Source organism: Mauremys mutica, chromosome 7, assembly GCF_020497125.1.
Source record: "Mauremys mutica isolate MM-2020 ecotype Southern chromosome 7, ASM2049712v1, whole genome shotgun sequence".
Taxonomy (NCBI): Eukaryota; Metazoa; Chordata; order Testudines; family Geoemydidae; genus Mauremys; species Mauremys mutica.
In genome coordinates this window covers 25,285,542-25,312,822 of record NC_059078.1, presented here as the reverse complement: position 1 = coordinate 25,312,822, position 27,281 = coordinate 25,285,542, and the positions used below count along the sequence as shown (strand labels likewise).

General features: G+C 38.9%; 2 protein-coding genes across 21 annotated transcripts in view; one reads left to right on the top strand and one right to left on the bottom strand.

The window, feature by feature from the left end:
- Positions 1 to 27,281, bottom strand: part of TASOR (transcription activation suppressor) — a 70,222-nt gene that overhangs the window by 14,063 nt on the left and 28,878 nt on the right. For 3 of the 8 annotated variants that reach the window (XM_045024255.1, XM_045024254.1, XM_045024250.1), the window contains exons 7-19: positions 26,121 to 26,248; positions 24,328 to 24,359; positions 22,686 to 22,791; positions 22,098 to 22,201; positions 21,908 to 22,011; positions 21,617 to 21,689; positions 21,450 to 21,524; positions 17,542 to 18,258; positions 14,890 to 15,329; positions 10,260 to 10,404; positions 8,622 to 8,678; positions 3,913 to 4,865; positions 2,640 to 2,762 (exon numbers count right to left, since the gene is read on the bottom strand). In XM_045024255.1, coding sequence (XP_044880190.1) covers positions 2,640 to 2,762; positions 3,913 to 4,865; positions 8,622 to 8,678; positions 10,260 to 10,404; positions 14,890 to 15,329; positions 17,542 to 18,258; positions 21,450 to 21,524; positions 21,617 to 21,689; positions 21,908 to 22,011; positions 22,098 to 22,201; positions 22,686 to 22,791; positions 24,328 to 24,359; positions 26,121 to 26,248 — 3,057 coding nt within the window. The remainder of the gene's footprint in view (positions 1 to 2,639; positions 2,763 to 3,912; positions 4,866 to 8,621; positions 8,679 to 10,259; positions 10,405 to 14,889; positions 15,330 to 17,541; positions 18,259 to 21,449; positions 21,525 to 21,616; positions 21,690 to 21,907; positions 22,012 to 22,097; positions 22,202 to 22,685; positions 22,792 to 24,327; positions 24,360 to 26,120; positions 26,249 to 27,281) is intronic. The other 5 variants (XM_045024257.1, XM_045024252.1, XM_045024258.1 and 2 more) reach the window with 3 other exon arrangements.
- CCDC66 (coiled-coil domain containing 66) overlaps positions 1 to 27,281 on the top strand; it is an 86,436-nt gene that overhangs the window by 56,749 nt on the left and 2,406 nt on the right. For 7 of the 13 annotated variants that reach the window (XM_045024260.1, XM_045024264.1, XM_045024259.1 and 4 more), the window contains 4 exons: positions 3,204 to 3,359; positions 5,154 to 5,241; positions 12,518 to 12,663; positions 26,753 to 26,869. In XM_045024260.1, coding sequence (XP_044880195.1) covers positions 3,204 to 3,359; positions 5,154 to 5,241; positions 12,518 to 12,663; positions 26,753 to 26,869 — 507 coding nt within the window. Of the gene's footprint in view, positions 1 to 3,203; positions 3,360 to 5,149; positions 5,242 to 12,517; positions 12,664 to 26,752; positions 26,870 to 27,281 lie in introns of those variants that run through there. The other 6 variants (XM_045024268.1, XR_006581076.1, XR_006581075.1 and 3 more) reach the window with 5 other exon arrangements.

Genomic DNA, 27,281 nt, shown 5'->3' with positions numbered 1-27,281 from the left:
ACAACCTTACTTCTGCCCCGTAGTGATACCATGACACGTGATTAAAGCATTTAGCATTTGTGTTCTCAGATCAGAAGAAATTACAAAACACATTACATTTCTCTCTTCTGCCCCCTCACTGTGTCAATACATTGAGGATGTGTCTTACCTTTGTATTTCCTTATCTTAACATTTTGGATTTCTTTTCCATTTAACCTAACTTGGAATATCTTGCCTTTATAATGCTTGTTTATGGGATAGCTGAAACATCCTTGTGTGTTTTACCCTAAATTACTAATACACACTCTCAACCTTAACCCCATTTTAACAGTTTTTGTCAAGGAACTCTTTAAAAATTAAAATATTCATACAAGAACAAAAAAGGGCAAGAAACCAAAAGAGAATGTTATCTTGAGTTAGAAATATCACATGGTATGAAGCATCAAACTTAAATCACTAAAAGTTGTATTTCACCATCACTGCCAGATTCGCTGGTATGTTCTGGCAACTGTCATTCTGACATTGCCCAAAGCAGGAAGACTGTACTACCCCACTCTTTCTCCTTCCTGTACTCCAAAAGTCCCCCTACCTCTTGCATCTCCCTCCCCTGCATGCATACATTTTTCTCCTCCTTCCCCTACATGCCCTCAGCTTCCCTTTCCTAATCTTTTTGTTGAATAGATATAATGCAATAGGTAGCCCGTGAACAGAAAAATGTAGGATTAATGGTAATTTTTCCATAATAGAACATAAGAGCTGCCACACTGGGTCACACCAACAGTCCATCTAGGTCAGTATCCAGTTTCCAACAGTGACCAATACCAGAGCTTCAGGGGGAGTGTCCAAAACAGGGCAGTTTTAGAGTGAGCCACACCTGTCTTCCCTGCCAGCTTCAGGCAGTCAGGTTGCATCCCCAACCATCATGGCTAATAGCCATCGATGGACCTAAACTCTATGAATTTATGTAATTTTTTTTTAAGTTGGTTATACTTTTGGCCATCACAACATCCCATGGGAATGGAGTTCCACAGGCTGACACTATCAACTGGATCACCATTATCCACATGCTTGTTGACACACACACACAAAGAATTCAAATATATTGGTGAGGCACAACTTCCCTTTATAAAAGCTGTGTTGACTCTTCCCCAACACACTGTTTCTCTACAGGTCTGATAATTCTGTTCTTTATTGTAGTTTCAACCTATTAGCATGGTACTGAAGTAAAAGCACACCACCCTGTAACGTACAGGATCGCCTCTGGAGCCCTTTTCAAAAATTGGTGTTACATTAGCTACCTTCTGACATCAGTGTGGGACAGTATTCAAATTTGTTTCCCAAAAATATCTACTTCAGCGCTATCTCCCACACATCCCTCAGCAATGAAGACTGAGCAAAGAATTCATTTAGCTTCTCTGCAATGGCCTTATCTTCCCTGACTGCTCCTTTCTTGGTCACCGGGTGGTCCCAAAGCATATTTGGCAGGCTTCCTGCATCTGATGTACTTACATGCCTTACTGTTAGTTTGTGTCTTTATCAAGTTGCTTCTTAGATTCTCTCTTGGCCAGCTTTATTATGCTTTTACACCTGGCCTGCCAGAGTTTGTGCTCCTTCCTATTAGCCTCACTAAAACAGGACTTACACATTTTAAATGATGCCTTTTTTGCCTCCAACTGCCTTCATTACTCTGCTGTTTAGCCATGGTGGCATTCTTTATCCTCCAATTGTCTTTTCTGATATGGGGTATACATTTAGTCTCAGCCTCTATTATAGCTTATCTGTCAGCAGAGGCTGGTGCATAACATTCTTCATGAATCTCTCCGAATAAATGCCTCTTTTAAAATAGCTGCTATCTCCCTTCCCCCCACCCTTGGGACAGAGGCCACAGCTGCTCTCAGTTAGGTGTCCCTTTTCAATACAGCTATTGACTGACATTGTTGCCAATTAAAGTGAAGCCAGTAGCCCTGTGTTAAGAGCGCCCTGGGTGGCCTCAGTTTGCTTGACAATAGGAGATAGGTGGCCATTTTGGAGAAAGGCCTCTAACATTAGGTAAGTTGACCTTCGTTCCATTTTGAAAGACATGTTTATATGTGGAATTCTCTATAGAACAGCAGTTCGTTCCTCTTTCAGCAGGGACTTTCACTGTTGAAAAATAATGGAAAACAAGCCGTAAAAAAATAAAATTAAAAGCTTTATGTATACGGTGCCCAAGATGTCAGTGAGTTTTAAAGACTTTTTGTTCAGAATAATCTTAACTGAGCAAATTGCTTCAAAATTCCCTAAGACTTGGTGTTAATTTCTTAATTTTAACTTAGACTAACCAACCAACCAACTGACTTCCAAGATCTGAATATTACTCAACAAATACTACAACAAAATTGTTAAATCCCTGGTTTAGGTGCAAACTCAACTCAACCTTGGCTATTAAATTATAAGCAGTGCTTCCATTTTATCTAATATACATTAAAAGGAAAAAAGTTGTGGTCATAAGTAGTGGTGCAAGAGTTACAAAACTGGATAAATCAAAACAAGTTTAATCCCTTCTACTCAAGATGCACATTACAAACTTTTTAAATGCAAGTGACTGATTTAAGTTTTGAGTCAACTTTCTATATTTCACAGTTAAATTAAACTAGTAATATTAAATGTATTTAATGTACCTTATGGATGAGGCTGGCAATATCTTCATTTTGAATAATTATCAATAGTTTGTCTAAAGTAGCTCTTCTTTTCAAGAACTGTTCTGGGTGGCATTCTGTATTACCTAATTTTGTAAGGTATTCCTACCCCACAAAGAAAAAAAAAGTTAGTTAAACCAATGCAATTCAAAAGCTCACCATGCAGAGTTTTTACTATTCAAGCAACCACACAGGCATTTTAAAATAAAAAAAAAATCCTACACATTTTTTTTAATCTGTACCCAAGTGCACTAGCTAAAAAGGTATAGAAACACAGGGACTAGATTCATTTTGTAAAGCTATTTCTGTAATTATTTTTACAGAACTCCATCCAAGTGGCTGACCACCTTAGTCTCAGCTGAAAATTGCACTTTTCACTAAAAGCCAAAAACATTTTACTTTCAACTCCATGATATTTAATATTAAACACAAAAGTGCAATTATATGAATTTTTCATTCTCTGACCATCCGTTAATAAATTTTCAAGTAGAACGGAGAACAACATGCTTTTGATCATGTTTCTCTTTTATTCCTGAAACCTCACAGAAGCTACCCTACAGTGCTACTTTCAAAAAGAACAAAACAAGAGCTCTTCTACAACCAATCCCACCGTCCAGCTGGAAAGAGGTTTATACCTTGCCTAGACAAGAGGAAGTCTTAAAAATTGAGTGCAGATATACCACAGGAGAGCCTTACTTTTTCGTGAGTTAATGAACACCAAATTTCAAAGCTCAAATGCACCTATGCCTTTACTGATGTGTTTGCAAGTCAGGTTTATTCACCCCAGACTGAATGGCTCCATTAACACCATTTTTAAAATGTAGAAATATTTGGACAAGCTTTCAAGGCCTTACACTCAACTTAATGGCATTTCTCTGTTTGGATGTAGTACAATTTTTGAACATCGCTATTTCAGAGAATGAGCAGAATCCTGTTGATTTTGGGGAATAACTGAAAGACAGGAAAGAGAAAAATGGGACACAGCTGCTGCCAGCTGATTAGCAGAGCCACAGCTTTGAGCACCTCTGCAACTGTTTATAGATCAAAAGGACTGGTTGATGGGTGTTTCTGAAACAAAAGGGGATGGGAGCATGGCATAAAGTGAGCTTCTGCTGTCTTGGAGTGGGGGAAAAAGGGAAATGAAGGAATGCAAGAAGCCCCTGCTGCGTGCAATTTGCTCAGCCTACAGAAGCTATGAAGTGGGACACATCCTAGCTATGCTAAGGATAGGACCCAAAGGAAAAAACTTATTTACCTGTATTTCTTTGCAGAGGGTACTTTCCTCCTCTTCATGAATGTAAAATTTCACAGTATTTTTCTGTACATCTTTAATTATTTTGACCAAGCTGTTGAATACTTCAGGTTTTAACTGGCTTATAAAATCCGAGAGTGCTGGTTGTGTTGAAATGTTTAAGTTATCTGGAGATTTCTGAGTCTTTTCTGATGGCTCCAGTGGATCATCACTGGAAGTGTTCTTATCAGATGTCAGTAAAACCTCTGTGGTGGCACTAACATGGTCCATTTCCTCTTTCACTATGGTTAAGTTTGTTGATGAATGCTGCTCATTACAGTTTGGCTCCTCCACAATACTCTTACTCGGTGGTTCTGGTAACAGTGCATTGTCAAAGTCACTTGAAACAGATACACCCTGTTCGGGCAGAGGATTCAATTCAGCCTCAGTTACAGCATCTCCTGCTGGATCAGGACTAGGATTAAGAGGTGGAGTATGCCTACCACATGAAGATGACAGAGCAACATTATTCAGCTTTTCACTCAGCCTCTCTATATACTCTTGGACAGAGACGTCTAAGGCCTGTAAACATATGTATTTAGAAAGTCTCATTACCCTCTCTTGGGCTGAAAAGACAGGAGTGGACATTCCACTCACATATGCAATATTCTTCTGCTGCAAAATCTCCTGAACCTTTCTTACAAAGAGATTGTATTCTTCCAATAACGTAGACTCTATTATTCCACTTATGGAGTGCTTAGATGCAAGAGGGTGATCTGTTAGTGCACACTGATCTTCATTTTTCTCCATGTGACTTGTATACAGTCCATCTTCTTTTGTCCCCTTTTGTATGTCTGAAAATGGAGAGTATGGAAACTGGTAATCAGAACTTCTTTGTCTATTTATTACCCGGGGGTCATTAGGAAGGGCATCCTTTGGTGGTAAATACACCAGTTGTTCTTCTGGTGATTTCAGACCTATACAGGAAGAGTTAATTATTATAAATCTAATCTCTGAAAAGACAACAAAAAACACACACTTGAAGTTTGTAATAATTTTAAAACAGCATCAACTTCTGCCTAACAACTTAACTCTGCATTTGAGGCATTAATGCCAAGTGCTAGTACAGAAGCACTCAATTTAATCTTTATTAGGTTTTGGGGGGGGGGGGGGGGCCGAGGGAGAAGAGTGGAGGGGCGGGGAGAAAAACAGAATATTTTAGGATTTTTCATTACTCTTGCTTATGATTTTCATTCCTAAGCAAGTCATTTTGCCCGACAACAATATCTGATGACCACTATTGCACAACGCGAAGCAACATAACCTTCGGGAGATTTAAGCAGACTGAAGTGGGTAGGTGACCAATTAAATCATTGACATTTTTTTCCTATCTAGCTTCTAAGTAGAAGTCACATACTATGGTGTAGAGTTTAAATTGTGCGCATGTAAAATGATGAGTTGGATGGCTAGCCATTTTTGAAGCATTGTTGGCATGCAATTATGAAAATCTGAGTTCAGCTAGTGACTCCCACATAATCTCAGGTCTCCCTACAATCTTACTGTTAAGCAAGTTTCTTTCAATGCTCATAAAATACAACATTAACAGCAGTAACAGAAGCACTCAATTTACAGACCAGATAACACTAAACAGATATGGAAAAGTTTCACTGTATTATTCCAAGCTTCACACAGATCATTTCTAGATATGGTTAGTTCCGTCCCCAAGCACATTCAATCCATTGCCTCTTTGCCAAATCTGCAAAGGTTTGTACTTTGTGCTTTTGACATCACTTTGTGTAGTAGTACCTGGGGAAATTGAAATTACTATCAGTTTCCTCTTTGGTTTGTGTGGATCTTTCTAACAGCACCATGAGAGAGAAAAATCATTTAAAAAAAAAAGGGGGGGGGGATTGTAAAACCACTAAATCTGGCTGGGGGATGGGGAAGAGGAACGTCATCTCTGGAGTAGAAATGGTATCCAAAATTATGTAAGAATGTCTTAAATTCATGTACCTTTAAAGTGCAATTATACTTTTACTAGTAAGTACAAAACAATCAAAACACAAACAGACCTGTTTGTGTGCTTAACAGGATACCAATCTACTTAATTTAGTGATAAAAATAAGATTTGTTTTAGGATTTTAAAATCCTGTTGTCTCTGCAAAGCCAGTCAGAAGTGAACAGATTCTATTCCTTCGTGCCAGGCTTCACCCACCCCCCCTTTTCAAATTAAGTTCCAAGCAGTTACAACTGAAGGCAACTGGGTTGCCTAGGTATAATTGAGGGTCTAAAATGACCTGCAGAATCTTTATTTAGGGGATTATGCAAAAAGAAGAGAACAGAGCTTGACTCTCAGAACCAATTATGTGTTTTGCAGGGCTCGACGTTGGGATATATTTACTTTTTACACAGGTATGCAGAGTGCATTTGAATCTAGAAGTCACCGCTACACAGATATTTTTTAAGAATCTTTTAAAAACAAAAACACCACATACTCCCTTCCCCATCTCCCCCTGAAGATTTTTCCAGCAGTGAAAAATTACCAGAATGTAGCAACACTGTAGCCACGTTCCCTACACAACGTTAGCATTTTAAACCTACTTTGCATTAGTGTGAAATGCAGGCAATCTGTTCTTTGTGCATTTCATTTGTGTCAAGCTGCTTGTCAAAAATGGCACTGTCACAAAACTTCTATTTTATCTTTGTACCCAGAAATATATGGTACTATAATCTTTTCATATACTCCTAAATCACACTAAATACTATAAATTTTACCACTTTTAAAATTTCCAAAAGGACATATTACTATTCAATTACAACCTTAAATACAGATTATTAGGGAAGGAGTTTTTAATATGGCTCCCCCATGCTTCACTATGTAGAACATGGCTAAATTTCTAAATCCAAAATATGAAACTCAATCATTGAGAGATATGAGATACAAGATTTAACACTAATTTGAGACACAGACACCTGAACTATCAATTTAGTTCTTTTGCAAGAAAAGTTCAGTGCATTTAAAAAAACAAAACCCACACAGTTTCTGCCTTTCAACATAAGGCTATCTGAGCATGTAGAACTTTCTATTCAAGTTTGTTGACAAGAGAAATATCCTATTTACAAAAAAAAACCCAAAAAACTCCACCCAAAACCTGACTGTATTCCTTATGTAACAAAGAAAGCCTCATTGCTTGAAAAGGCTTGTTAACAACTATAGCAGAAATGCAAACTACAATGCAAAGGTATGCTTTGGGGTCAGAATTTTAAATTGAAAGCATTTTCAGCCACTTTAAAGGGGGGGAGGGGGAAGGCATTACTTTTAATGAGCACTCTCATCCTTCACATATCTACACCCTTGGGTCACAAGTACTCAGGAAAAACTAAGTGTGTAGGCACGAGCACAAATTCTCAAACAGGTATACTGAGCAAACAACATCGAGCGTTTGTTCCTGTTCAAATATCTGACTTCCTACTTTACTGTGGTCTATCCAGTTAGTTTGTAGGAAAAAAGGACTGCCTGAAAAATAACAGCTTTTTTTTTTCTAAAAAGATCTAGCTATCCTTGTTGATTTACAGCAAGATCCTGCAATGCTGTAGAAAGATGTCATTCTAGAATGACAAAAGGAAGAGAGACTATATTTTGATGAGTTTATTTCAAAAAATCAGCAGTTCAAGTAGTGCATGCCAAAGGAAAAAATAGCTTAGGGTGCAAGATGAATAGCATTAAAAGCTATCATTTTTAAGATCATCTACTATCCCATTCGCCTTGCTGTACAAGGTATCAGGGGAAAAAAGCAAGCAAGAACCAAGTTGGATTGAATTTCTGGAGTCAGAGACCAGCCCCTGATTCAAGATGAACTTTTAATTTAAGGAATAAAACTAGGTTCTGGTTAGGACAAAATGATCATAAGCAAGAAAGCTGATAGCTAAAACAAACCCAGGTTTATTTCCAGCCTATTGTGGAATTTGGCTTATGTAGTAATTGAGACATGAAAGATTACCCAGTGCTCAGCAACACAAGATATCCATATAAGTTAGGTAACTAAAGGCAAGTTTTCCCTCAATAGTAAGTTTTTTCAGTGACAAGGACTGGAAAGCATCATGTAACAAAAAGCAAAAGAATTTACTACTTTAAAAAAGTTCTATCGTTCCTCACAACCACGATAGGAGGATTGAAAATGTAAAAATAAATAAAATAAAAATTGCAAATTACTATTTTTCCATACTATTTATAAAGTGATAGCAAGAGATCAATCACTAATTTATCTCCTTACAATTGAGAAAAAGTGAAAAACTGAAGTTGCTTTCCCTGGGGCCTATGCTTTCCTTCCACAACCATCTCTCCACCACAAAAATAAAGAAACCCACAAACCATCAGATGCAGTCTATTATATAGAGGCAGAAAAGCTTATTGTAAATGATGATATTAAAAAGGATCTTAAATCCCTACAAGGAAATTCAAAGGCTCCTTGACACTATTACATTTTCAGGAAGGTATGTTTGATAGAATCAAACAACTGACGGAAAAGCCTGAAATCTTAAGACTGTTCTAATTCTCCTTAAACATTCTTGGGTCAAACTTCAGCGAATCAATTCCATTAATTGAATTGCAGACTACTGCTCCACTCCCCAGTTTCCTGATGAAAAGTCAATACCAGAAGAAACTATAAATTGGGAAGTAGGGGCATATGCAAAAAAAAAAAAAAAAAAAAAAAAGCAGCCATCCTTCTCACCTGTTTGGTTATCTCCATGTTTTTCCAGTTGATCCTCTGGATCTCTTCCTGCCCCTCCTGAGGGAGAGCAGCAGTTAGCATTTGTAGAGTTTCTCATAGATACTTATCTAGCACTTCTCAAACTAATTGTGTTATTGTATTTATATACTGATTAGTTCCATAAGAGAGTTAACTTGAAAGTTAACCCCATAGAGTTTGTAACATTGGTGATGTCTATTAGTTTAAACACACCACCTCCTTCATCTCTGGTGATCAGAGATGTTCCTTCTCTTTTTATCCAAAAGAATACTTCAGAGAGAATTCATGGTTCAGATAAAAACTTGGCATAATATTGAAACTTAATAGTTAACTATACACTGTGTAACAGCCAACTGACAAATCCTCATAAGAACTCCCACATCCAGCATTTATGATAAAACTATAGTTTGAGCTGCCTAATCATGTTCCTTGCCATTGCTACTTCCACAACCATGTGGTGTCAGCACACACAGTAATTGTTTCCATCCCAGAATGCAAAAAATTCATTGTCCACCATAACACTTGACAGTCTCTCAATTTTTCGCCATTTGGCAAAGCACTGAATTGGTATTGATGTCCTTTGGGGCTTAAACTGCAAAAGGTCAGATATCCAAGCTATCCTATCTCATTGAAAAGCTTATGAAGAAGTTTGTGGAAATAAAAACCAAGAAGATGGGTATTAAAATGGTCTCAGCGCCCTTTGATAAATCCAATCCAGCTCCACCTGCAGCCACCACTCCAGATTCTTAGAAGATGAGCAGAAACCAATAGCTTTTACTCGTGGAGTATGACAGTTAATAAACCCTATTTGGGCCAATCACAAGGGAAAGCAGGGTGGGGGAGAAAGACTCAGTGCCCAGCCTCAGATGCATTTATGGCTCTTGACTTCTCACCTCTTCTATCCCACCATCCACATTCCTCAAGCCAACACTCATTAAGTTTCTCAGGGACTTAATACTGTCGACTCAGTCATCAAGAGGTAGGATGAGAAGGTTCTTTAAAGAAGATTCTCTAAGAAAAATGGGTTTCATTCTTATGGTCAAAGATGAAAAAAAAGACTTCGAAGTACCTCTAGTAGGATAGCTTGATTTGGTGAAAAGGGACACTGCTTCCAGAAAGGTCAACTGTAACCTTAAATGATTTTTATGTTGAACCCCACTGTAGTATCAGCCTGTTTAATCTTGTAACTAAAAAAGTGTGCCATCATTACCAAAGTGACAACTGCAACTTTTTTTGGTCTGATGCATCTTGTGAGATACAAATTCAAGCAAACGACTGAATATGAAGACCACAATTCTAGACAGCTACACTATATATGTCAGTATATTGCCAAAGCTATTCCTATTTATTCATCACATCCAAGAGGTTAAAATCTGGCCTCGGTTACAGCTAAGAATGCCCAATAAAGAGAATGGGATGTTTCATGGGTATAAACACAGCAGAATCTGATCCCTGGGGTCTTATAGTTCAGCCTATTTCTGTAATAATCAAATATTAAAACCAAAACTCTACATACAATGTGACCCAAGAGTGGGATCTATGAAAGATGAGACCTTTACAAAACTGGTTTTTACCTTTTTTATATTTTAAGGCAGCATAAAAGTTAGTAGTATGTCTTACCTGTAATTGGAATCAGCTTCCAGTGTATTCCAACCTCTCCTATATTATTTGAACTAGAATGTTGCCTGCGATAAGCATGTTCAATAGGAGTGCTAGGACACGGGCTGTAGTCATCAAAGCTACTAACACTTCCAGTACTTGGTTCCTAAAAAAGAAAAAGAAAAAACCACCTCAGCTCAAGACTATGATGTAGCCTTAACTTAATCCTTAAGTATTAACCTTTGCCATCTCAACAATAGTAGGAATGTAGATAAGATCACCAATCTAATGGAATTTTTGCCTTTAAGTTAAACAAATCTGAACACAGGCAGAAATATTTCACCATTAAGTATTTCTATCCTTGATGACAGAACATCAGCAAAGTTTCTGAAGTGACAAAAACAGTGTCTTTCCCATAGTAATTCAGAATGCCATTTTAGGCACATTTGCTAAATGGTCTCTCCCACCTCCCCCCAACATTTCAAGCATTGTGAACCATCTAAGTGGATTGCTCTCTTCCTTTCCTTAAGGAGGTAGCTTCAGTCAGCTGACAGCCAAAGCAGAAGAGACATCTCTCTCAACCAGTTGATAACTTTCAGAATTTAACTCCAATTTATAGGGCTTGGCTACACTTGCAGATGTGCAGCACTGGGAGTTACAGCTGTCTTCGTACAGCTGTGTAGGGAAAGCGCTGGAGTGTGGCCACACTGACAGCTACCAGCACTGCAGTGTGGCCACATTTGCAGCGGTGTTGGGAGTGGTGCATTATGGGCAGCTATCCCAGCGTTCAAGTGGCTGCTACGTGCTTTTCAAAAGAGGGGGGTGGGGTGGAGTGTGACAGGGAGCCGGGGGGGGGGGGGGAGGGAGAGAAGAGAGAGAGAGTGGATTTTTGGAGCCGACACTGTGTCAGCTCCCTGCCTTGCAAATTCTGACCATTTCCCCGACGCCTCATTCACTCTTAAATGCAAATAGCCTGCAGACCAGATAAGCAGCTGCTCTGACGGACTCCCTTTCCCTCCCTCCCCCTCCCCACCCTGCTGTTTCTCTCCTAAAGCAAACACTAGCTGTAGACATTCATCCCCCTGCCTGCCTCATTCACAGCAAACAGGAGCTGTGTTTGTTTTTTAGATAAGCAGCTCTGGGAGCCCCATGTTCACAACAAAACAAAGAGAGGCATCATAACAAAACAAAGAGTTCTTTAGTTAAAAGCATTATGGGAAAATTCTGCTGGAGGCCAATTACAGCGCTTTTGGTGGCCACACTGGTGGACTAGCGCTGCAAAAGTTATACCCGAGGCAGAGCAGGAGTACAGCCAGCACTGCAGCCAGGGAGATGCAGCGCTGTATGTGCCTTGCAAGTGTGGACGGTGTGTAAGTTGCAGCGCTGTAAACCCACCACCAGCGCTGCAACTCTCCAGTGTAGCCAAGCCCATAGAATCAGTAGGATTCCTAGCTAGATTCCAGATTGGGACAAGCTGGGTGAATTCATTCGAGAGTGCAGTGATTATCTGGTTTCACCAACACAATTGTCATTGGAGCATTTGATGTACTGAATGAGATACACCATATGTTGCGATAGGCATATGTGTAGGACAAATGAATCTGGAAACGCATGTTGTGTGGGGTTCACTCTTAATAAGCCCTACACAGAAAAATGATTAAAAAAAGAAAACCACAATCTTATTGTCTGTGACCAACATTTTTCACAAAGCTATCCCACCCTATCTGACCTATCAGTACGCATCCTCAAAAGAAATCTGCACAACACCTTCAAAAGACAAGCCTGCAAACTTAAATTCATAACTCTGCTAGATAAGAAAACGATGTCTACACGACGCTGCTTTTAGCGACGCAGCTGTGTTGCTACAGCCGTGCCGCTAAAAGGCGCGCCGTGTAGACGCTGTTTGGCGGCTGTCCTGCTGATAAAAAACCTCCACCCTCAATGAGCAGTGTTAGCTTGCAAAACATTGTTCTGGCACTTGTCTGCAAAACTTGAGAGAGAGAGAGAGTGTGTGTGTGGGGGGGGTTAAATACCTCTGAAAGACAAAAAGTTGTCTACACTAGCAACTGAACGACATCGCCTAAAAATCATGGTCTCCACAGAGACTATTTTTGGGCTCATAGAAATTTGTAACCCACTAACCTTCCTTTCTCCTACAGCTTCAGAGGTGTTAACTGCCCACTTCATTTTAAGTAGTTTCTTGCACAGCTTTAACCCCTTATGCTTAACAATGCTTCCCACCTTGCATTTAACTGTGACACTCTGGTTTCCTTTTGCAGACCTGAAGATGAGCTCTGTGAAGCTAGAAAGCTTGTCATCTCTTCCACCAACTGAAGTTGGTCTAGTAGAACATATTACCTCACCCACGTCTCTTATATCCTGGGATGCACACAGCTACACCGCCATTGCAAACAGATTCCAGATGGTCAGAACTGCTTACATAAGTGTTATTTACAACTAAGACCAAAATTCCTTTTTCTGCTCAGGGAGCTCCAATAACCTAGGGGCTGGGTGATACCTGATGAGAATTTATCTGGGAAACTTAACTAGAAGATCCTTGGACTGGAACTCTCAGGACCCTACAATCAAAAGCTGTACTGAGAGGAAACTCCAACTTTCATACAATAATGGTGTAGGGAAGTATGTATTGGCCACTTACAGGCTGCTCAGATTCTCCGTAGGCCCAGGTGGTCATATTTTGGGAGAGAATTCTAGGGTGAGATTTTCAAGAGCTTAGTACTGGCCTAACTGCCCCACTGAAAATCAATAGCAGTTTTTCCCACACTGACTTCAATGGGGGCAGAGTCACGTCAACGCTGAACCATTTTGAAAAATGTCATGCTTAATCCCAATAAGACATGGAAGTCCATCCACTATACATGCTTCCTTAATATATACTTGAATCCCTCTTGCACAGTGGTTCTCAAACTTTTGTACTGGTGACCCCTTTCACATGGCAAGCCTTTTAAATATACATATTTAACACTATTATACATGCAGGAGGCAAAGCAGGATTTAGAGTGGAGGCTGACAGCTCGCAACTCCCCATGTAATAACCTCATGACTCCCTGAGGGGTCCCAACCCCTAGTTTGAGAACCCATGCTTTAGCAATAACTGAATAGGAAGTGGACTGCCATTTCCAGGGGTTAGAATTTAAGACAGATGAGGAGTCTGAGGGAAGGTCTACTCTGCTGCATTTTAGAGAAGATGCCACTACGCCAACAGGAGAGTTTCTCCCATCAGCACAGTTAATTCACCTCCACAAGAGGTGGCAACTACGTTGACAGAAGTCCTCCCACTGACACAATGCTGTCTGTACCAGGGTCTGGTCGGTATAATTGTGTTGCTAACACCCCTGATGTAGTTACCCCGATGTAAATTTATAGTATATATCTGGCCTCAGATTCTGAATTTCTCACGTATGGAGATGCAGATAAGACTTCAGGGACATCTTATTTCCAGTTTGAATGTGTCCAACTTTAACTTCCAGCCATTGGCTAGTGTTATACCTCTGTCTGCTAGACTGAAGAGTCCATTATCAAGTATTTATTCCCATGTAGGTACTTATAGACTGTAATTAAGTCAACCTTTCATGTTCTCTTTGTTAAAATAGATTGAGCTCCTTGAGTCTATCATTATAAGGCATGGTTTCTAATCCTTTAATCATTCTCATGGCTCTTCTCTGAACCCTCTTCCATTTATGAAGCTTCTTATTGAACTGTGGACACTAGAACTGGACACATCTGACTGGGGAGCACATTAACCTGCCCACAGAAAACTGACTGCAGGAGTAAACAGGGAGAAGAAAGATCCTTTGTGCCTTAGTATTTTGGAAGGCAGCATTTAAGGACTGCACAATACCCTTCCCAGCTGGATCTAGGAACTTGGGCCCCCAGCCTCTCCTTACTGTTCTTCCAAATGTAGCAAGCCTCATCCCAGCAGGATCTAATGCCCTCCCAAGGGGATGGTAATAGAAGGTTGACCGCAGTGGATCTCTCCATTCTCTGGAGAGAAAATAAGTGACTAAGCAGGAGGGGCACACAGGGTCCATTATATAATCATTACTATGCCTGCTCCAATAAAATACAACCCCTGATAGTCCACAGAGAAGCCACACCACCACGAATCATCTAAGAGGCTGAATAAAAATGTCCGATTCCTGCAAGAGGTAGAAAGATGGACTGTTAGTGATGGCAGGTTCCTACCTGGGTTGAAAGAGATACATTATAGACTGGTGTCTTTTGGTAACAGGCAGCTACCTGCTTAAGCAAAGGAACAGCAACCATTTTACTACGTTTTATTGGAGCTCCCCCACAAGCAAGTTGAAAAACTAGGACAGAACGGATTGAGATTAGAGGTACGTCTCATCTTCAAGGTTCTCTTTAGTTATTTTTTGAAAGGAAAGGAATGGGCCTAATAGCCGAGAGCACGTATCCAAAAAAAATAAGTTGGTGTACAGAAAACTTGACTTTTCAGTATGGTTCCTGGGAAAATATAAAAGCTCCAAGATGTGGAGAAACAAATGCCTAAGAACAGAAGTCTTGCATACATTTTATAGGAACTAAATGATTAAGAAATTCTCACAACTGTAAACACTGTATACTTAATCAGCACCTAGCAATACTGGATTTTTCCCCTGAAGATACTTACTTTTAAACGCAGCGTGTGGTCAATGCCTACTTCACTAGCAGAAAGCCTTAGGTCAACATCAGTAGGATAGGCTAAGCATGTTGCTTCAGTTTCCAACATCACTGGGCTATGTGGATCCTTAAAGTTTACATTTTCAGCTTGTGCAATATTAGGAAGCACATGTTCTTCCTTATCCTGTGCTGGAATGGATTCATATTCGTGTTTTAGCCTTAAATCCTCTATTTCATCAGTGTCCAATCCTAAAGCTTGGTTTACAGACCGTGCCAATGATGAATCCAAGTGTCCTGCACTAGCTAGTGTTTCTAAGAGCAACTTAATGAGACCATGTGTGTCTGTAACTGCAGGGTCGGATACATCTTGTTGTCTCAAGTCAGTATCATGTCCCCCAAGACCGGTAATTATTGAGAAAACAGACTGTGGCGATTCTGAGATTCTTCCTCCTTTAGAGGGAAAGGGAATGGGAGGGGAAAAAAAGCCATTCAATACCAAGTCATCTTTCTAAACCATCCTCCCAGGCTCCAGAGTAAATTCCCATAGTTCACATGCAGAGAAAATCTGGACGAATAAGGGAAGAGAGGGGGCAGCAATATCCTAGGGCTGTGAGTCTACCTCCAGATCTGATCAGCCCTATTTCAGACCACTTTGCACCATGCCATTTTATTTTACACAATAGAGAAAAGGATTAAATTTTGCATTAATTAATATTTGCTTAATGTAAGAGTACTATAACAACATCAGAAAATAAAGAAGTTACAGTTCTCTTAAGATTAATTTGGCAACATTACATATCCTATATATTTTATAGCAACCTTGCAAAATGCTCACTTGCTGGGAGGGAAAGAGTGAGCAAAGAAATTAGTTCTCCCTCCCTAACCCCATTATTACATTAAAAGAAGATAAGTTGTTATGATGATCTACTCAATAGCCCAGGCACAATTTTACAAGTTTATTTAATGGTATAAAATTACTGTCCCTGTTGACACAGGCAAAAACCAAGGAATTAGTAATCTTATTCCATTTATTCCTTGCCCAGTTCCCATACCCCCAAATTATGGGTGTTAGTTGACTTTGATTTATTCATTTATTTTAAAATAAAGAAGTAAACCAAAAAATGTTAAACTACTTCAAATATCTGACACTTTAGCTATTTTACCAGTGCTGCACTTGCAGAGATTAGAAAATGTTTTTTTCTGAGTTCATAAATTAAGGCATGTCTATGCCAATTAGACACAGTTTGGCACCAATAACCAAACTTCTCTGGTCTTTAGAGCTCAAAACTAACCTGCACAAAACCTAGTTTAAATTATTTTTAAATCAAAAGGTTTTCAAAACAAAAACCTCACTTTTGGGCCTATAGAAAGCATAGAAAACGCAACGCAAGCAGAAGATAGTTTCAGACAAAACAAAAAACAAACAGTAGGATTTAGCCAAAAAGGATGTTGTGGGATTTTGTTTTATTCGCATCTCTATTTGGCCCTAATCCTATATTTTACACTGATCTCAAAGAGAAGGAGAGGCTCCATAAACCCCATTAGCAGCACTGCAAGAGTCCAACTCCTGTGGCTTCTGATTTACATCCTTATGATTCCCATGGCAAGCCAGGAGGCAGACTATCCACGGATCAGGGACTGAAGGGAACTAATGCCATCTTTGTCCTCTCCAAGGAGTGGAGAGAAAAATGGGAGGGAGGAGAGGAAAAAAAAAAAAGTGAGCTACTGCTGGCAACACCAGGAACTTCAATTGCTGTAGAAAGTGCATGTGCGCACAGCAGGCCAAGAGGTGCTTAAAAAAAGGGGAAAAATAGACATTGCAGCACTCTCCAGGAATCAAAGCCTTTTTAGCAAAACTGCGATCTATTATCTTGTGCCAACGTGGTAAAAGGTGCAGAGAAAAGTGCCCTATGCTCATTTGGGACAACAATAAAAACAGAACCCATGAGTGTGATAATTAATTGCAAGCTTATTTCTGGTTAACATTCTTTCAAGAAATGCAACATTCAGCAACACTGGATAAGTGCATTAGTTAAGCTTCTGCCAAGATAAATTAAATAGCTAACAGTGCTGGTGTCAGTTATATTGAACACCAGTGTTTTAAACATCAAGAGGAAAGAAGGCAGTGCTTGCCTCTCCAAGCTACTGTTTCAGTTTGTCTGCACATTCAGGGAGACTACTACACCACACTGGAACCATAGAGGGATAGACAATTATTTAAAGTATTAAAATTCTACAGAAAAATATTAGGATATCAAATATCTGTATAAAGACCCTAAATGCACAAAATGTGTGGGTATCCACAGCCTCCAAAATATATCCTTTTATAAGCAAGCTCTCTAAGAGGTCACTGGTCTTATTTTTAGAGCTGCAGATCAGCAGCAGCATCTGTGGAAGTCAATGGGAGTTGCTTGGGCTCATGGCTGCTAGAGAAAGTAAGGTCATATATATTTATAAAAAGGTGTCCCATGACAATCATCCCTTTATTTATGAATCTTTCACACTAATCATTTATGAATGAACAAACTGTGCATAAACAGAACAGCAGTAAGCAACAATGAGGTTATTCCAATGGTCTTAAGCACTAAAGCACTTCCATTTCAAGTTTTCAATATAATTTTGCTATTTAAAAAGTGAGTTCTAGATTAATTACTTTTCTTACCTTCATACTGGCAACTATTTTCTGAAGCTTCACTCATTTTTAAGTGCTTCCGCAGATTTTCAGAGTGACTGTGTAGTCTTCGTTTCAGTCCACTTTTGTTTCTAGTGTCTTCTGTATCAGATTCTCCACCTACATTTTTTTTCTTGCACTGAATTAAATTAATCAACTCTTTGAGTCTATCAGGATCATAATCCCCAGGATGAGGTGGTTTTTGCTTGGCAGCAGCACCATCACATTTAGAACCATTTCTTTTCCCAGTTTTTGCATTTGCGAAGTCAGTTTCTTCTTCTGGGGCTTCATAATCTGAAATAGGACTGAACTGCTGAACTTTCTGATTTCCCTCCATTAATTCTTTTGCTTTAGAAACAGGCAATTGATAGGCTTCAGCACCAAAGATGTAATTACGCAAGCAGCTGTCAATATGGGATTTGTTTTTTGGAGCAGGATATAGAAATTTTCTGTCATCCAGCCGTGATTCATAAGGGTATAATACAAATTCCCTATATTTGCTAGACCCACTAATGCTTCGCTTCAAATATTCGTTTATATGCTTTTCCACAACAGTATTGAAGTCTGCAGTAGTGTCTTTACGCGACTGAATTAAAGCGAAGTGTAGTGACTGAATGAACTTCATGAGCTTTGGCATAATCTCATGGTCTTCCTGCAGTACTGATGTAGCTGAACTTTTCTGTGCTGTGAAGGGAACAGTTTTTTGTGCTGTGATGGAAGGAAAGAGAGCCCATGATTAAAACAAGACATTAAGAAAGCTGTGACAAAAATATGTGGCTGCTAAACTATTACACTTTCAATTTTTCGGGCGACTATCTGTGACAACTATAGCTATAGCAATATTATCTAAATCCAGTCTTTAGCTTGATGATTTTTCCTAAGGTAATCTACTTACAAAAAAAAGCTAGAGACATTTATCAAACATGAACAGATTATCCTGTTTGCTATCTTTCTGTAGTGAAGACTTCCCCCCCCCCCGTTATTTTTCACTCCTGAAAATAAAAAAATGACAGTCTGATTAACATGATCAGACTAAAGGCCTTCATCACCACTTGTCGCCTTTCTATGTACACTTTTATACTGCTCTCATCACCGTGGCAATGAAGGCCTTCCTCCATTCTCCAACTATTCAAGCAATGCCCCAATCCTTTGGAAGTTAAAATCCATGAGGTCAATGAGCCGTTAGTTTTGGGTTTGGTTTGTTCTCAAAGCAAGTCTTAGAAATGTTCAAAGCTGGGACACAAATGGGGGGGGGGGGGGGGGAGAATTATCAACAGTACATGGCACACAGTTCAGATACCAGCACCTGCTATACTAACTTATTTCATCCTGTCTGCCACTGATTAATCACTTCACCCAAGACTGAGGAGTACCTCATACTCTTACAGCTTCCAAGTTCCTTTTTGAGAGTAAAAGTTGCCATATCATCAGTTAAGACCAGTCCTAATTAAGATTTCTCAATTAGAAACAGAAATTGGAGACCTCACCTACCAGGTCAAACTCTTTGACAAGTCAAAAGACAACAAAAATCAAGGCATGAGAATAGAGACACAGGGTACAAAATCTAAACCCTGGATTCAAACATTCCCTAGCTCAGTTTGAAATCCAGCCCTTTCTAAGATTTAGTCCATTATCATGGAATTGATGAAGTCACCCGTCACAGGGTGAAGCTCTTCATTGTCAGTTTAATTTTCAACCCCACCTAACTTCTGTAAAAAAGATCTGATCTTCCTTAGGTTTCTGGATAGAGTCCTAACAGGTATACTTTCCCACCTGGAAAAAAAAATGAAAAATTCCAAGTTTTAAAGAGCAACAAAGAGTCCTGTGGCACCTTAAAGACTAACAATGTATTGGAGCATAAGCTTTCGTGGGTGAATACCCACTTCGTCAGACGCATGCGGAAAAAAAAAAGCTTATGCTCCAATACATTGTTAGTCTATAAGGTGCCACAGGACTCTTTGTTGCTTTTTACAGATCCAGACTAACACGGCTATTCCTCTGAAGTTTTAAAGAGTTATATTATTCTGAAAAATTGTCTGCAATTCACGTATTGAAAAATATTCTAATGCTTTTTGGAGCTAATCCATCTCTAATATAGCTTTGTCTGTTGTGTGGTGTGCAGCAATCATTGCTTATTATTTTAATTACAGTCGGCTCACTGTTACAAAAAAGGTAGAAGGGAGGACAATATCTACCTGTTGTGTCTCAACATTTATTGTATTTATACTCTTTGAGGAAGGGACTGTCTTAGTCATACACATGCACAGTGCCTAGCCCAAGGGTCGGCAACCTTTCAGAAGTGGTGTGCCGAGTTGTCTTTTATTCACTCTAAATTAAGGATTACGTGTGCCAGTAATACATTTTAATGTTTTTAGAAGGTCTCTTTCTGAAAGTCTATAATATATAACTAAACTATTGTTATATGTAAAGTAAATAAGGTTTTTTAAATGTTTAAGAAGCTTCATTTAAAATTAAATTAAAATGCAGAGCCCCCCGGACTGGTGGCCAGGACCCGGGCAGTGAGAGTGCCACTGAAAATCAGCTCGCGTGCCGCCTTCAGCGCACGTGCCAGAGGTTGCCTACCCCTGGCCTACCCCAATGGAGCTTTGGTCCCCAGCTGGTAAATTTACGGGCTAGTACAATATTTATAGGTGATGGGTCCTGGGGAGGGAGGAAAAGTCAGAGAGATTAAAAAAGTTTCAATGTGGATAAAATGTTCCCCCTTAAAGAGTAATAAATCACTAGGACCAGATGGTATTTACTCAAGAGTTCTGAAGGAAATCAGACATGAAATTGCAGAACTACTAGCTGTGGTATGTAATTTATCACTTAAAGTCAGCTGTACCAGATGAGTGGAGGATAGCTAATGTGACACTTTTTTTTTTTTTTTTTTTAAGCCTCCAGTAGTGACACTGGCATTATAGACTGGTAAGTGTAACTTCAGTACTAGGCAAATTGGTTGAAACTATAGTAAAGAACAGAATTAGACACAAAGATGAACACAATTTATCTTGCATCCGACGAAGTGGGTATTCACCCACGAAAGCTCATGCTCCAATACGTCTGTTAGTCTATAAGGTGCCACAGGACTCTTTGCTACTTTTACAATTTATTGGGGAAGAGTCAACACTGCTTTTGTGAAGGGAAAATCTGCTTCACCAATTTATTAGAATTCTTTGAGGGGAATCAACAAACATGTGGACAAGGGTAATCCAGTGGATATAGTGTACTTAAAATTTCAAAAATACTTTGAGAATGTCTCTCACCAAGTTAAACAGTCATAGGATAAGAGGAAGATCCTCTCATGGATCAGTAACTGGTTTCAGCTCTGAATGGTGGATTTTTTAAGTTACGTTCCAGATGCAACTATTAAAGTTCTACTAAGTTCAGTTCCGTTTAGTGGTATTAGTGATAACTGATTATCCTATGCTTCTCTCACTGCACATTTTCTTTGCTCAATTATTGAACTGAGAACATGATTTGTGTCCCAGAGCATAACTTCAAGCAACCAAATTAACGGTGTTACATAATGCCCTATGGCTATATTTTGTCCTTTATGTTTTATGGTCAAAACTAATAGATGATTTAAGTGTGTAGCTGTAATGATACATCTTAATAAAAGGTAGTCTTCAAGGACAGATGGATAGCTAGTTCTACTGGAACTTAGTGGAAATAAATATTGCTCCCTTTCATAAAAAGTAAAAAAACTGAACTATTGTACTAAGGCTTTTTTTAGTGCTAGCCCTGCAATCACCGATATCTAAATCAATCCATGTTCTTTCATGCTAATGCATTATGAACAGCAACCCTGACCTAAAACTAAACTATGTAGATGAGCACCTCAACTGCATATTAACTGCCTTCTTTGGTTAGATATAATCAGAAGTCAATGGACTTACTTGAAGTCACTATACCTCTAGGTTCCTGAAATAGAAACAATGCCTGCAGAATGCGGGACCTTCCAGTTTGGTGCTCTACAAAAAAAGTGTAATAGAATTATGTAATTTATTAAGAGGAAGCCAGTTATATTTCAAAAGACCATTACATATTTAAAAAAATTACATACCATATGGTGATGTCATTTGCCAAGGAGAAAGAAGGAAGAGATATCCTCTGTCCCCAAGTGGTTTAACAAGAACCTGTGTTTTCAAGCAAAAAAGTATATCTAGTATGAAGTATGCATCAAAGATTAGGAGATTCATTTGATAACGGTAACAAGTTCCAATGTATCACTGGCACTGAAAAACAATCCTCTTACAGCTGTGATGTGTTGCCAGCAAGAAGAGATTCTCTCCATTTTCTTGGAATATTATAGAAATATTTTTTTTAAACGAAGAGTCAAACATGTTCTACTTACTAATTTCTCTCTCTCTAGTTTTTGAAGTAAGCCTTCCAAGTTACTTCCAGACCTTGTCTTTTCCACAACCTCATAAAGGCTACAGTACATTCCACTCTTGCACACTAATTAAGAGGGGAAGGAAAAAAAAAGTCTTAAATTCAGGTTTAAACCCAGATGTTATTTTTAGTTCAAAAAGACAAGTGTTTACCTTCTTTTGCTCCTTGATAAGTTTCTTTATAGAACAATGCTGGTGCAATTTTCTTCTTTAGTGAATCAATGCTCATAACAGTTTCAACGTTAAGCTTCTCAGGACTGAAATCAAAGAAAAAAGTGAAAAATCAGCTTCTCTTTACCCCATGATCCTAGTCTCATCGATGAAATAAAAATTGAAGGGTGTTTGGTTTTGTTTTTAAATACTCATTTGAAAAATTAATTCCTTGAAGCTAAAAGGATTCAGGGAAGTTTTCTACCAGTGGAACGGGAATTGCAGAGAAAAGCCTGTTGTGTCATTAAAAAAAAACAGACACACACACACAAAAAAACAAACAAACAAAAAACCACCACCACCACATTTGTCTAAACCAAATGCGTGCATCAATTGACAGTATTTTCCAGAGTGCTTAAGTAACTTAGAAACACAAGTTGGACTTGTGTTCCTAAGTAACTTGAAAATGTTACCTAATAAATTTAGATTAAATTTTAAAAATTAACCAACTGTCCAGAATTCACGAGATTCTGCTAAAGGAAGTTTTTAAACACCAATATTTTTTAACTTTGTTTTCAAATCAATACTTACAGTTTACATGGAAGGAAAGGGCGTGTTGCAGATTTCAAAGCAGCATGGCATAAAAGCTTCCCTTTATTCAAAAGCTGACCTCTCCATAAGGTGTAGTTAGACTTATCTAAGAGAAGAGTGGGGGAAGGGGGAAAAGAAAAAAAAAACAAAAAACAAAAAAATAAAAGTTAAGCAGTTGTCTCAAGTGAAGGTACACTAGTAAGAGACTGAAGTGAGATGGGGACAAGAGAGAAAGTATAGCAGCCTGCCTAAGTTTTGGGAAGTTTTCTACTGCCGATGGCAATGAAAAGAGTAAAAATTGCTTGGGCTACCATGTTGTCTTATTTTCTTAGACTAGATCTAGACAATATGATGGAAAACGTTAGCTTTGTCCTGTCTACACAGTGCTTCCAATAGTGGAGCTGCAGCCAAAAAAACATCAGTGTGGACAAGACTGAAGAGAAAAAAAAGGCAAAGATAGGAGAGCGTGAAGTCTCTGCACAGAAGTAGCAGAGCAATACCAGGCTGAATAGCAAGGAGAAATCCCTGGATAATTGTTCCAGTTGCTCCCTAGTGAAAGAGAAGATACAGCCTTCTACAATACCCAGAAAATACATAACTACTGGGGTTTAGGGAGGCATTGCCCTCATTCCTAGGTGGAAAAGGATATTTAGCCACATAGACCTGACTCCAATCAACAGTTAAACTCTGACTTTGTTAAAGCTATCTATTGCATTGAGGATAGAGGGATGGGAGTGACAAGGGACACACACAGTACCTCACAAACCTACTAGATCTTCTCCACCCTTCTCCATTTTCACTTCTAGATATTTTTGCTGAAATGGATAGCAGAGACGCTACTAGCTACAGACACACATACTTAATTATTAGGCATCAGAGCTGACTCCCCATGGAAATAGGGACTGTTCAGACTTTAAAGCTGTTTCCTGTTCTCTACAAACTCCAGAAAGCAGCACTGTTCCAAATCACATACCAAAAAATCTTTCTAAAATCATAAAGGGCTACATTTTAAAAAATGAAAAATGGAATTCTGCTGTAACTGGAGGTGATACTGGATAGTCACTGCAGTATTAGAATATTGTAGCTCTTAACTGTTTATTTACATATACTGTAAAACAAATGTGCTTTGTCAAGTGGCATAGAAAAATCAATTGCTAGTTATGGAAGTCAGGAGGCTGTATTTCATTAGTATGACAGAAAAGAACTTTTTGTATCAATTGTCAAAGAACTTCAAATAATAAGAGCAGGAAAGCTGCCTCAGACAACACAATCCCACCACAGGTATGGTTAGTGATTTTTTCCAGTTTTTCGTGCAGTTTTAATACAATTCTGCAAAAAAATGCAGGAAGGCAGCATGTTTTCTTGTATTGCTATTTTGAGCCTCAAGTGTAATATGAAATAGGAAAAAACTACCCCTTGGGTTCCAACTGCTTCCCAAAACACTTTAACTGGCCACACCATAATGTTATCAACACCGACCAATTACACCCAACAGTAATATCTACTCTTTATTCTCTCTAATTACAATGACCCAAAACAGATTATCCAAATAAAGCTCAGGTAAAGCTAATAGGGCAAGTGACTAAAAAGTATTCCATGTATTTATTATAAATGCAAGAGTTATAGTACAACTGATCCTTACCTGTGCTTCTGTCTGTATTAAAGCTGTTTGACCTAACAAAACATAAAACAAGACAAAACGTTAAACAGAAGCTTCTCTCAATATACAATTAACCCCCCATCCCCCCCCCCCCCCACACACACACCCACCCCACCCTTCAGATTTAGGATGTTTTATTAGTTGGCAAGTTTAACAGGACAACAACACTGCAATCATGTATCCTCTGATCCTAGGTTATCAGTTTTTCTGGGCCAACACACATCCGTGGGGGGGGGGGGGGGTGGAAGACGAGAGCAAACGAGCCAGGATTTTGCTTACACACAGGGTTTGTACTGCTTTCTCTGTATCAATTTCTATGCCAATATAGTTAAAACAGTACAAACAACTCCCTAGAGTGCATGCCGTTATACCGGTATAGCTTCAGTGTGTAACTTATAGGAATAAGCAGCAAAGAGTCCTGTGGCACCTTATAGACTAACAGACATTTTGGAGCATGAGCTTTCGTGGGTGAATACCCACTTCGTCAGATGCAGGGTATTCACCCATGAAAGCTCATGCTCCAAAACGTCTGTTAGTCTATAAGGTGCCACAGGACACTCTGCTGCTTTTACAGATCCAGACTAACACAGCTACCCCTCTCATAATTGGGATAGCTTATTCCTTTAAGTAAGCACCTTTTATAACAGTATAACTGCATCCACACTAGGGAGTTGTACTGTTTTAACCATATCTGTCAGAGCGGCTTCACAGATACAGTTAAAAGCAATACAGAAATTGCAGTTAGACTAGTCCGAAGAGAATACTTTAGTAGCCATTATATTTCAGGAGCAGCAGAGAAGCTGGATCCTCTTCGCAACAATTCTAACCCAAAAGGAAGACCATTGTACTTCTGATAGAGGTTTGGAGGCGCATACAACAAAGTGAGAAGGTGGACACTCCATAACAGAGTGGGATCTGACAAACCCTTTCTCCGTACCAGGTTGGGGAAACCAGATTGAAAACCACATCCTATGTGAATCCTTTAAGTTGTGGGTGGCAATTTCAAACTTTGGCAAATCAAGTCCAGAAATGCCTTTGCTGGAAATGATAAGTCAATCTTTCTGCCTTCGGTCTCCACAGAATTACCAAATTCTTAAGTAATTTGCACGAATATACACACAGTACTTTAAAAAGGGACACCACTACTGAAGCTGGTCAGATAGTTTAAGCCTACTTCTGTTACAAAAGCCACAAAAGGTTACTATAATTGAAAGGGATCCTTTTTTCAGTTTACTTTGCACCAATTTTGTCTATAGTCTGTTTCCTCTGTATAATACGAGATTTTCCCTGTTTGTGTTGCTCTTTCAGACAGACAACATTTTTCATTATTACAAAAGTGGAAGAACGTATTATTGTAAGACCACACACATTGGTGCAAGGGCTTGCTGTCGGACAGAATACATAAAATTACTTTTAAAATTTCTTTTTATACAAAGACTAGATTTCAAAATTGATTTTAATATTTTGTAAAATTTAGAAGTTTTTACAGAAAATAAACACCTCTCTGGTTGAGCAGCATGGTTTTCAGGTGTGGAAGAAAAGCAACAAAACTATGTTCTGCACAGGTCACTGTGCTGCACAAAACAATACTCACAACCTCTCAGAGTGGGCTTGAAGTCTCAACAGCGAGCCCTTAATTTCCCCAGTATTAAATATGCACACCACCACTATTCGGGGATAGTAATGCTAAACTGAGTATGTTAGGGATTAAAAGTCTCTTCACGTTCAACACTGACTTTTTTTTTTTTTTTTTATAAACCTGCATTCTACCTTACCTTGATGGGGGGAAAAACTTTGGTACTTGTACCATTTCATCCTTGTAAGCAAATGAAACAACAGCATATGGACACACGTGTCTTGGTCTTCGTCTTATTTCATCAAAGCCATATTCATAAAAGTAGTACTAATAAAAGAAGCAAAAGCACAAATGTTAACTAAATTAGAAATCTGTTCAATTTGTATTTTGCAAGTTTACCAAGAGCTGATGAATGGTTTCCAGTTTTTAGAAAATGTGCCACTAGTTTCACAGCCATTCCTCAGAAATCCTGTATTTTTATTAGCCAAAACAGTTTTAAATAATCCAGAAATGAATGCTTTTGAAGTATTAAATTATGCCAAAAATGAACAGCACAGTAGATTAGATTTTAAAAAGCATAAGCTAATTTTACAAACTGGAAGAAATATTTTCTATGAAGCTTAGTGTATAGAGTACAGACAAAAATGCAAATTCATACACATTTTGCAGTCCAAATTACATTATACATTAAAAACCACCTACATTAAACAGAATATTAAGGTTTCAAAGTCAAGCACTCAAACATTTCCTATACAACCTTAATTCAGCCACTTTAGGCATATCTATTATGCCACTCTTTAATCATATCATTATATACTATTTTTCCTACAGGCACAAAGCTTTATTCAGTGCACAGGATGGATCTGTTGTAAGGATCAACCAAAGTTGTGTACTACTGGAGAGACTTATCTGCAGGACCCCAGCTTCCTTTGTTGCAGAAGTTTCAAGGTGTGTACTGAATGAAGAAAGGCACTACAAAAAGAGAAAGTATTGTGTTTAAGAGTATGTCTACACTACCCACCGGATTGGCAGGTAGTGATTGATCTCTCAGGGATTGATATATCACATCTAGACGAGACCTGATACATCGATCCCCAAACGCGCTTCCTATCAACTCCGTAACTCCACCAGGGCAAGAGGTGGAAGCGGAGTTGATTGGGGAGCGGTGGCCGTCGATCCCGCGCTACGAGGACTCGAAGTAAGTGATTCTAAGTCGATCTAAGATACGCAATTTCAGTTACAAGAATAGGGTAGCTGAAGTAGAAATATCTTAGATCAATCTGCCCCCCCTAGGGTAGACCAGGCCTAAGGGAATTGACTACTGGCCAGAGAATTGGACTCTATCCCTTCTTCTGTCACA